Raw genomic sequence first — 11,698 nt, forward strand, 5'->3', positions numbered from 1 at the left:
GGGAAAGAGGATTGGAGTGGTCCTTGGGAAAGATGTGGGGCTAATTCATAGCAAAAAGATCAGGCCTCGTTGCTTCAGCTCGTGTAGAAGAAGTTGGTTTGATCTTGGTTTCATTGCAGGCAGAGCTGTCACACTCAAATTGCTGGTGAACTGGATGTGGCCTGTGGCGCTTCTCGCCATGGCGCTGTGTTGGCAACTACGTGGGTGCTGGCAGCCGTGGCTAGAAACCCCACAGACCAAACTATCGACCTCTGTGGGTTGGATCCAACCCACAGGTTTGGTAAAACTCTGTCCCTGGCGATGCCCCTGTGTGCAGTGATGTCGGGCACTGGGAGCGTGAGTTCACTGCCAAAGTGATGCATCATGGAGCACCCCTAAATACCTCTTCTGCTACCAGTGGCTAATTAGGGAATTTTCCTGTCTTTTTTACATCAGATAACTAATGTATAGTGGAAACTAGAACCAGAGCAGTGCAGATGTCTTTAAAGATTTAATTTTATCTCGTTTATGCTGAAGCTCAGGGAAATAATTGGTGGTAAATGTTCCTGTCTAAATATTCAGTCACTCGTTTGGCTGAAAGCAGGCCCTGGAGCTTTTTCTTGTGTAATACTCAGGGAATGTTTGTGATTTTAGAAAAACTCCTGTGTGTTGCCGGAGGATTTAAAGAATTTCTACCTGATGACCGACGGCTTCCACATGACATGGAGCGTGAAGATAGATGGTAAGTCTGGTTGTGTCCTCCCTGCTAATATATTCCCTTCAGTGCATTCTGTCTTTCCCTGATACTATTTCCTTTTCACTTAGATTCCCCCCTCTTTCTGTGTGTTCATTGTGTCAGTGGAAGTATTTTCCTTTTTTAATTTGATCCCAGCTTATCAAAGTCTTACATCTAACTTAACCAGAACCACAGAGCCTGTCGTTCTTAATAATAAATACCACTGCTTCTGCCTTTCGTCTTAATGGCTTTCGCCAGCTGTTTCTGGGTAATTGAATCACTGGCTGTAGAAAATTGTAATGAAAATTTCCCTTGATAAATCCTGAATTCTGCACAAAATTTGGAGTCAGTATGAGGAGAGCCTTGATAATAACAGCTGAACGCAAGTGCAAGTTCTGTTCATGATACAGAAGGTGGCAAATCATCTTAGTGGTCGCATCCAGAGAGTGGTAGCAGGCAGGTCGGTATCGACCTGGAAGGATGTGGGTAGCGTGGTCCCGCAGGGCTCGGTCCTTGGACCTGTGCTCTTCAATATCTTCATCAGTGACTTGGATGTGGGGGTAAAGTGTACTCTGTCCAAGTTTGCGGACAATACTAAATTGTGGGGTGAAGCGCACGCTCCGGAGGGTAGGGAACGATTGCAGGCAGACCCGGACAGGTTAGAAAAGTGGGCAGTACACTATAGGGTGCAGTACAACAAGGACAAGTGCAGAGTGCTGCACCTAGGGCGCAAAAATATCCAGCACAACTCCTGGCTGGAAAGTCACCCTCCCAGCAGCACAGAAGTGGAAAGGGATCTCGGAGTCATAGTGGACTCGAAGATGAACATGAGTCATTAGTATGACAAAATCATCAGCAAAGCTAACCGCACTTTATCATGCATCACAGATGCAAGATGAATAGATCCAAGGAGGTGATACTTCCCCTCCGTGCGGCATTGGCCAGACCGCAGTTGGAGAACTGTGTCCAGTTTTGGGCGCCGTACTTCAGGAAGGACGTTGATAGACTTGAGAGGGTCCAGAGGAGGGCCAGTCATATGGTTAGGGACTTACAGGACAAGCCCTACGAGGAGAGACTGAGGGACCTGGACCTCTTCAGCCTCCGCAAGAGAAGGCTGAGAGGGGATCTTGTGGCCAGCTACAAATTAATCGGGGGACACAGCAAGGGATCGGCGATGCTCTGTTCACCAGCGTGCCTCTTGGGGTAACAAGGAACAATGGTAACAAGCTGACAGAGAGCAGATTTAGGCTAGACATCAGGAAAAACTTCTTCACAGTAAGGGTGGCCAAAATTCGGAATGGGCTTTCAAGGGAGGTGGTGCTCTCCCCTACCTTGGGGGTCTTTAGGAGAAGGCTGGATAGGCATCTGGCTGGGGCCATCTGACCCCAGCGCTCTTTCCTGCCCAGGCAGGGGGTCAGACTCTGATCTGCTGAGGTCCCTTCCAGCCCCAGCATCTATGAATCTATAAGGCTGAAGCCTGAAGTCTGTCCGTATGTAGGACTCCACCTGGAAACTTTCTGTGCCGAGCATTTGTTAGGATCCAGTCTGTGGTTCTTAGGTTTTATTTTGTTTGACATTAATGCCAATATGTACTGTGCTAGCCCAGTTATGACCCTGATGATCACATAAATGAATGCATAAGTCACAGATTTCACACGGCAGTAGAAACCTGGCTGATTTAAAGTATTCAAAAAGCAATGCATACTTTGAACAAGGCCTCACCACCACTTCTTGGGGTTTCATGAATAAATCTCTGACTTGAGAATAAAGCAACCTGGGAGTTTCTGACTGCCATGGATGCTTTTGAAAAAAAATCACCTGATTTCTTTTGGCTTGCACTCAGCATCCATGAAAAAAAGATAGTTGCGCTTCCCTTCCTCATCCGACTGTCATGTGGCTCCATCCACTCTATTTTATGCAATGCCAGCAATGAGCACCACAGAAAAGCCTGCACATGAATACACATCCTGTTTTGCCTCTCCTGCCTCCCTGAAAAGTTATGATGAGAGAGTGTCTTAGTTCAAGTAATGTGACTGCTTTCATCTCCGAGCTAGAAGAAGGTCACAAGTTCAACAAAGTCCTCCCAAATAGCTTCTCGGGAGGCCCACAACGTTAGTCTGCTCTTCAGCTCACATGTAACCTCTGGTTTTCAGTTGGCCTCATGCATTTTATGCCATTTTTAGTCACGTCTGACTTGATGGGAGTAGACAACAATTGAACAACTTTGCAAAGGTCATACGACGGGTGTTAACTGAGCCCCAGATACCATGGTGGTGGTCTAACTGAGAACAGCATTGGAATGAAGGTCCTGATCTACAATTGTTGAAGTAGTAGGAGTTTTACATTATACTGTGATACAAACAGTCGCAGCCCCTGGCATTGATTCACACCTCACTCCAGCGTAACTCCACTGGCTTCAGTGGAATTACTCCAGCGATGGCGGGATTGGGCCCTCTCTCCTCCGTCTCTGCCTGGCAAGAAAAGAACAGCTCTTTTACTCTGAAGCAAGGACCTTGCCCAAATTACACAGGTGCTTGCCGTTTCCACCGGTAAGTGTGGGGTGCACTTTTCCCCTTGTGGACTTTCATGTCAGGAGCAACACCAGTGCTCCAGCTTTGGCTGCCCACTGATCTCCAAGTGGAGCCAAATGCTAGGACCTGCAGAGCCCCATAATGCTCTGAGACCTTGTTAGTGGACTCACACCTCCCCTGCCCTCCTCTGGGACCTGCATAACTCAGTCTGTAGATGACTGGCTATGGTCTGGAAGGACTGGCTTTGATCCCAGGTGAGGGTGGTGGTTTTCTACTCATTGCTTCCACTTTCAGCATAGCCCTGAGGCCCTCCCAGCTTCCTATCCAATGGGTCCCCACAGCTACCTGGGGGTAAAGGCAGCTGGAGCATGGTGCCGACCACATCACCGTGTATGGAGGTTAAAGAAGCAATGAAGCACTGCCTCAACAGCTTGTAAAGGGCACACCTTTACCTTTACTGCCCTACTCTGCACTGTTGCATTCAAATGAGAAACCTGATTTGGAGATTCCTCCGTACAAAAGAAAGGTAGCTTCTGGCATGATGGTATCAGATGAATACCAGAGCCTGGAGTAATTACACTCCCAGGCCTGCTTCAAGATTCAGCTCTTCTGCCATGAGTGGAGGATTGGTCCAAAAGAAAAGATCTCCTCCACATCTCTTGCTGCTAGAACATATTGATTATCAGTCTCACAACTCTGCATTACAGATACCCCCATGCCTCTGGGCTCCATGATGATTAACAGCATCTCCAAACTAAGCCGACTGGGCAGCTCATCGCTGTATGCTTTGCCCAATGCTCCAACGCTTGCTGACTTGGAAGATGATACCGATGAGGAAGGTACTGTCTTTGGGGCTGCGGCTGGGGTGGGAAACGCAGCTGTTAGAACATGCTTTACATGATGGGTTAGGATAAACTGCCTTTCTGGAGAATACGCTTAGTTGCACTTTGACAGTAGGGACAGAGAGGTCACAGGTCACTCTTAAGAAGACCCACTGCTTGCTGTCCTGAGACCGGATGGAAACAGTCCTAGATCCTCGTAGGAATCTGAACTTGTGGTAGAGGTGATATCTTTTATTAGACCAACTAGATTTTTGCAAACAAATTTGCAAAAAAACAAAAATATCTAGCTGGTCTAATAAAAGATACCACCTCTGCCACGAGTTCTGATTCCTTTTGCCTCTAGACTAATACGGCTACACCCTGGATACCTGACTAGATCCTCAGAGGAATTTAGCTGCCTAGCTCTCATACAAATCTATAGGAATGAAGCATATAAATATCTCTGTGAATCTGGGCCTACATGCTTCAGGTCCCACAGAAAATGACCAACTCCACCTCCTCATACTCTTCCCCATTCGAATTGCCCCATGTGTTTTGTTTCTTGCTTCTTAAATATTTACCTGGGGACTCCTCGATTGATTCACCATGGCAGGAGCATTGCTACAATGCTATGTAAAATATCAGTAGCAATAATCTTCATCTGGGAAGTGGGGTGGCTCAATGGATAGGTTGACTTTGAAGGCAGTTCTTCAGAGTTTGAAGTTTCAGTGGAAACACATACCCGAACACGGGACAGCAAGGGGAAATGTTTTCTGTTTAGATCACAAACAAATGTAAGACGTTTTGCAGACAAATGTAAATCGATCTGCCCCTTCTCTCAAGGAGCTTGCAATTTAACAAGGCAGCAATGAGGGAGAACCAAGCATCATACTGATTCTTGTGAAAAACCAAAGAATAAGCCTGCGCATTCCAATTTGATTTGAGAATTGCTTTTTCTAGATCTGGCTGGTTTCTCTCTGTGTAGAGGAGTGCTTTCCTTCAGCACATGACAGTCCAGCCATAATCCTGATCCCCTGCCTTATCGAATGGGTCAGATTCTGCTCTCATTAAACCACGTACTCCTCCATGCATGTCACTAGGTTTGCTTTGCATGTGCAAGCATTGGTTATATCACAATATGGGCTCTTCTGTGAGACACTACTTTGTAAGAAGCACCACAAATTCAGACTCTTTTTTTTTCCCCCCTAGAAAGTCTCAAACCCTTCCTTTTCTGTGGCAGATTCTGTTAAATTGTACCTGGCTTCTTTTACTGCAGAACAAAATTTTTACTTTTACTCAAATCAGTTTGTCCTTTTTAAATAGTACATTTATACTGACTAATCCTAATGTATTTAGGAGATTGAGTCAGAAAAGTGACTGTTGCTTTTTTTCAGGATCTCAGGTTTTATTGTCATGAAACACTTTCTGTGTAAATGATTTTCGCACCATTGTTCCCAGTCTTAAGTCAGTGATGAATAATTCTAGTGCAGGTTATAAAATGGTTATTTCAAAATTATGCAGCTGTGCTATTACCTCCACAAAAGCCAGCTTTCCTAAAATGCTTTAAAATCCCTCTAAATCACTGTTAAATCTTCAAAATATAAACAACAACTAAAATCTGGCTCCTGAAAAGGGGCATCTGCATTTGTGAGAGCAGCCAGCTTGAGGGGCAGCTAAGTGCTATGAATTGCAAGTGCATTTACAAGCAAGTGTAAAATTGCTTCTCTAAGAGGTTTTGCTGGGTGTTTATGTACAAGTAGAACCAGAGCAAAGTGTCATAGAAGTACAGAAAGTATAACTCAAGCTGCCGGGTTTTTTTTATTCCACCATTTATTCTCTCTCTGTCTATATTTCAATTTATAATGAAGATATTATGGCTTATTTCTCATAATAATCCCCAAGTATCAATATTTACCAATTAAAAGTGAATCCTTCACTGCAAGTTAATGACATCTTTTCAAAACATGCCTCTAAAGTTGCACCCTTAACTTATTTTTGTGTGCATAGATTTATGCACACAACAGATGTATCTGCAAAAGTAATATGGATCATTTGGGTAGGAACTGCTGTATCTGAATTGCATTCTTTACACGAAATAGAGGGTGTGTGACACACAACCGGACATAGACGTGAAATAGGCATCACAGCAGCAGGTTCTTTGCAAATCTGCCCCTATGTACGTAGCAGATCCGGTCAGAATTGCTTTAGAGTGATTGTTGTTTCTCTTTGAAGGTAATGAAGACAAGCTGGAGAAGCCTCACTTTGACTCTCGTAGCCTGATCTTTGAATTAGACCCATGCAATGGGAATGGGAAAGTTTGCCTTGTGTATAAGAATACCAAGCCAGGTAAATATCAAAAAGAGCAGAGTTAACCAGCCACAATGGATGGTTGTGCCTGGGCGGTGGATATATCACTTTGTGCAATATTGCTTAGCAGTGTCTGCATGGACATTTAAGGTGAATTCCTGGCTCCATTGAACTCAATGGCAAAACTTGCCCTGAATTTATTGGAGCCAAGATTTCTCCCTTGCTGAAGAACGTAGGAGTCTTGTAACTGCATGTGATTTCTGCATGCTTCTTGGACACGGAGATGGGAAAGAACGTACATGAGGTCTACCAAGCCTTAGAGATGGGAGTAGTCCAAACAGCTTCACTAGCACTACCCCCACGTCTAAAGGGAATCACGTGCGAGTGTGTATGGGCTTGTAGACTTGGGCCACACTATTTACATTCTTCCTGAAGGTGTGTGTAACACTGTACACTGGGGAGGGGAGAACAAAGAAAATGTGAATCTGCTAAGCTGGTTTCAAACCGGTTCTGCAATTTCTCCAGTTGCTAATTGAAAACCAATTTAGCAAGGGGCCTCTGAATGGGAACTGCAGAGGAACATGCCACAAAGAAAGAGAGGTGTGAGCTGGGTAGCAAAGAACGCATGGAAAACTGTGCGTGCTCTTTGCACCAGGGACGCGTAAAGTACGTAGCCCGCTTAGGGATTAGTCACCAGCTGATACGTGTCTTTTTAACTTCCATTTCTCTCTCCTATGCATACTCAAGCACATCTGTGTGAGTGAGTGTGTGCACATACACACATATATTAACATTCCCATTCCTAGTTCGTCAATGCTTGAACCCTGTGGGGACAGAAGATTTATAATCCTGATACTTTAAATTCTCTGGGGCCTTTCACCCACAGCTCTCCAAGCATGTCACCAGCACTGCATCTCAAAGCCATACTGGGAAGCGATAAGTAGCATCAGTCCCCTCTTATAGATGGGGAAGCAGGCACAGGGGCTGAGTATGAGATGAGGATGCGTGAAACCAATAAATCCAGGTTTTCCAGGTGTGATTTAACCACTTACTTGTGCTACCCCTGGATAGCAGGATGCACTGTCCATGGGTGCTGCTTTGGAAGACCTGTGCATTTAGCCTCTCAATGCTGTGTCACTTGGGCAGTCTCAGTCAGGATCTCATCCCTTAACTGCAAAGCAGTGCTATGATTTCTGTGATCTTCCTCTATTTTCATTCCAGTTGTCACCCCAGACACAGAGATATGGTTTCTGGACAGAGCGCTGTACTGGCACTTCCTCACCAAGACCTTCACTGCCTACTACCGACTACTGATCACCCACCTGGGTCTCCCCCAGTGGCAGTACGCCTTTACAAGCTACGGTGTCAGCCCCCAGGCCAAGGTGAGCGAGCAGGAGCCTCCTTGGTTTTTAGAGGGCTGAACAAAATTCATTTTCCTCCCCCACTTTCTTGGGGGTGGTTCGTAAACTGGAGAGGGCACCTTCCTCCACAGCAAGGCACTATCAGCAGGCCAGCAAGCTGATCCTCTCCGCCACATCAGTCCAGTGGGCCAGGGAGTGTATGTTAGAAAAGCAGAGCTAGATCTCAGCTTAGTCTCATCCAGTCCAGAGGCAGCTAGCAGTGAGAGCATGGCTCCTACTGCTTATTGAATCCCTTCCCCTTCTGTACCTATGCAAGGAGTAGGAAAGTACAGAGTCCTCCATTCTCCTCCTAGCAGCCAGGTAAGATTTGTCTAGAGCCAGGCTCTGAGCATGGGTGCAAAGTGAGGGCTGAGCACCTGGCACTACCTTCTCCTTCCCACCCCCAGCACAAGCCAGTGCTAGGGGAGGGGAGGTAAAGGCCTGAGCAAATGGACCTGGAAACCCAACTACACACTGGACATGACACAAGCAGGGAAGTGAGCTGATCCTCATAAAGGGCTGTAGTAGGGTGCAGCCAAAGCCATTTAAGAAACTCACTGCTAAGGTAGGTGGCCATTTAATTCACACAGATCATGCAGGCCTTTCACCTTCTCTCATTGATTCTAGCGTCAAGGCTTAAGCTGCATTCATCTTTCTTGCTTATCTGTGTGTCTCCTCGTCTTGTGTCTCATGAGGGTGGCATTCCCAGTGCGCCCTGCCCCTACAAACTGAAACTGCTGCTAGAAGGATGCAATCTGCACGCTGTGCCTCTAGGCCAGGGGTGAGCAAAATACAGCCCCGGATCCAGTCCATCAACTGATTTATATCTGGCCCACAGGTGCGTGACCACAAATTCATGGGATCTGGCTTGCTGGCAGCGGATGCCCCAATCCCCACCCAGAACCCGTGCAGTTGCCATAGCTTCTTGCTTTATCACAGACGTGACAGACAGACATGCTGTCAGTAGAGTGATATTTCCTGGGTTCCAGGCTCCATTCTGCAGCCTGTGCCTATGAAACTGCAGTCAACGATGGCTTAAAACCTAGCAAGTGCTTCATTGAGGCCCTCTGCATTTCTGATTTCTTCCATAGCCTACTGCAAGCTAAATATATCTACCACAGTAGAAGCTGTGTACACTGCATCCCATAGACAGCTTTTCCCAGCAACATAGTCCGTGTACCGTGTACTCCACTTATATGGATATAGGTAAGTGCATAATTTGCTTACCTGCGTAACATCACAACAGTCAAAATGTTTTGCCCATTGCTTTCCTTGGTTATCTGCGTGTCAGCAATGTGCATGAGACACCTAGGTGCACAAGAAATCTTCAGCCCCACCATCTGTTTTGTAATGTAATTGCACTCCACCTAACTGCATAACTGGTGAAACTGCCAGGACCTGGTCAGGTCAGGGATGCTTTAGGAGCTTTGAAATTGGCAGCTTCTAAACCGTTTCCAAGCTGCTATAGCAGGTATAGGTCTCTGGCCCCTAGCAGACATTGCATTTGTCCTGCACCATATGCAACAAGACAAATTGTAACATGTCAACCGCACACACGTTAAAACTACTGCAGGATAGATCTGCACCACAAAGAAAGGGCTGTTTCAACAAGCCACTTATCTGTGGCTGATTCACCGTTTTTTGTCCAGGAATATACTGGTTTAAAGTCTGGCATGTTACAAATTGTCATGCCCAGGGCTCCTGAGAAATGAGGTCACAAGCTGAATAAGGCATTTTTCAACTCCATGGCTATATTTCCTGATTTTAAAAACCCACCAACTCACTCCAAACCAAGCTGTTCCTTCAAATATTGCAATTAGAGGACAGCCCTTAGAAAACGTCAAGCATTTCCCTTACCCATAGTCACCTCTCCCCAAAAGTAAATGTAGATGATGGTAGTCAACACCAGATAAAATCTGTCAGTGCTGCCTTTGGACATCTCCAACACCGTGTCTTCGATGAACACAAACCAGGTTTCTCATCTACCAGGCTGTTGTCATCCCTATCCTGTTGCACGGGTGTGAAACTTGGATGACATACCAGAAACGCCTGAAAGCTTTGGAACGATCAGTGATGTCCTTGGCAAATTGTCCATATCAAATGGAAGGACAGAAGAACAAGTGTCAGCTTTCTGGCTCAAGCAAACAACACCAGCATTGAAGCCAGATTTATACAGCACCAGCTCCATTGGACAGGACACGTCATGAAGGTGCCTGACAACTGGCTGCCATAACAGTTCCTATACTCCCAATTCACCACTGGTCACTGCTCTAGAGGAGGGGAAAGGAAGCGATTCAAAGACCAGTCTTAAGAAATGCGACATTAATATCAATACCTGGGAGACTCACACATCCGTGCATGAGAGAAGCAGCCCCAATGACACTGTGAAGCACAACAAGGCAGCGCTCATTTTGAGCAGACTCGCCTTGCTATGGAGGCAGATGGACGAGACAGCTATGGGGGAAGAGCTGTGACCCAACGTCACCAGGATCTGCTCCTTCCTCCTGAACCTGTTTGTCAAACATGTAGATCTTGATGTGAGGTCAAACATGTAGACCTCAGAGTAGCCTCCCCAGTCATCTCGGGCCTCACTCATGACTTCCCTAGTTACTGAAGACTGTCATCCTTGTATCGAGAGATTGCCAGTGATTCCTTGATACTTGAGTGACATGATGGTGAGTGCAGTCCCCAGATGCTCCGGTTCTTCATTTAGGTGACATCCCCCTCATTTGCTAGCCTTTGGCCACTCCAGTTACCTAGGGTGAGACCCAGAAAGGCTCCTTAGGTGCCTCCACTTAGATGACACATGACCTCAATATTAGGCACCTGAAAAGTGAGATTCAGAGAAGCAGGGTCAATGGCCTCTACTCCTTGCATGTTCAGTGCTGTATTGCTCCAGGCTATTAGCATGCACTAGGCATGGTCTGAGCATGCCTCATACCCTCCCACCACTTAGACCTTGCCTTGCGTCTGCATCTCCATAGAGCTTCAGTGAGGAGTTGTTCTGATTGAGGCACTGCCATCACACATGGGGGCCCACGTGTAGGCACCTTGGGGACTTTGCAGGCCAAAACAAGGTACCAAAGGAATGGAGGCAGCCTTCGCACATAGCCAGACACCAAGCAGGGGGGCGGGCTGGAGCACTTCTGTGGGCTTGGTCACCTAGAGTCCACCTTTGTACCATTTTAGAAGCCTCTCTTGAGCCCACCATAGTCCTCACTGGCATTAACCTTTTGAAAGGCCTCGCCGGAAGGTGAGACTATTTCCAATCTATCTTCAACCCTATACGTTTATGTACTGGCCTATTTACCTTGGTCAGCATTTTGCTTTGCTTCCAGAGCAGGCTGTCTCATCAGGCACCCTGCCACATCGACCCCTACGCTATCTGCCTCTGTCAGTCAGGTGGCTGTAACAGGGAAAGCAGGAGGCAGCATGAATGTGAATTTAGCAGATTAAAACCTCTTGGTGGCACCTGAGAACCAGATAATGGTTACAGTGACGTCTGGGCAGGAAATCAGTCTGCTGAGAAGTGAGCCCAGACGTTTTCTGGCACACAGATTGAAATACGGCACTGCTGGAAGATGAGGGAGGGGGCTTGTGTTGTTTGAGAGGCTCGGAAATTCCTGACTGGTTTTTTTTAAGCAATTTTAAATGCCAAGGTTTAATCCCCTTCGTGCTTCTCTGAATCCAAGTGAGTTCAGCTTTGTTCCCCCTCTCCCTTACGTGTAACAGGGTGATGTCTGTGATAGTGTTCCCCTATAAAGAACTAGTGTCAAGTGAGAGGAAATTGGTCCTCTGACTCTCATGTCCCCTGTCCTCTAGGGAAGTGTGCATCAAGCACCTCTGTCATAAAACACTTGACACACAGAGCAATACACGTTCTTGGTGACAGGTTTCTGGGTGGGTTTCTAGGACATCCCTACA

The 11,698-nt window shown here is 46.5% G+C and overlaps 1 protein-coding gene across 6 annotated transcripts in view; it reads left to right on the top strand.

Annotated features, from left to right (window-relative positions):
* TPGS2 (tubulin polyglutamylase complex subunit 2) overlaps positions 1 to 11,698 on the top strand; it is a 24,806-nt gene that overhangs the window by 11,800 nt on the left and 1,308 nt on the right. For 4 of the 6 annotated variants that reach the window (XM_006038356.3, XM_025194859.1, XM_025194858.1 and 1 more), the window contains 4 exons: positions 634 to 721; positions 3,954 to 4,085; positions 6,300 to 6,413; positions 7,596 to 7,756. In XM_006038356.3, the coding sequence (XP_006038418.1) occupies positions 634 to 721; positions 3,954 to 4,085; positions 6,300 to 6,413; positions 7,596 to 7,756 (495 nt within the window). Of the gene's footprint in view, positions 1 to 633; positions 722 to 3,953; positions 4,086 to 6,299; positions 6,414 to 7,595; positions 7,757 to 8,865; positions 8,981 to 11,698 lie in introns of all 6 variants that reach the window. The other 2 variants (XR_003092281.1, XM_025194860.1) reach the window with 2 other exon arrangements.

This window comes from Alligator sinensis, unplaced genomic scaffold (genome assembly GCF_000455745.1).
Source record: "Alligator sinensis unplaced genomic scaffold, ASM45574v1 scaffold1225_1, whole genome shotgun sequence".
Classification (NCBI taxonomy): domain Eukaryota; kingdom Metazoa; phylum Chordata; order Crocodylia; family Alligatoridae; genus Alligator; species Alligator sinensis.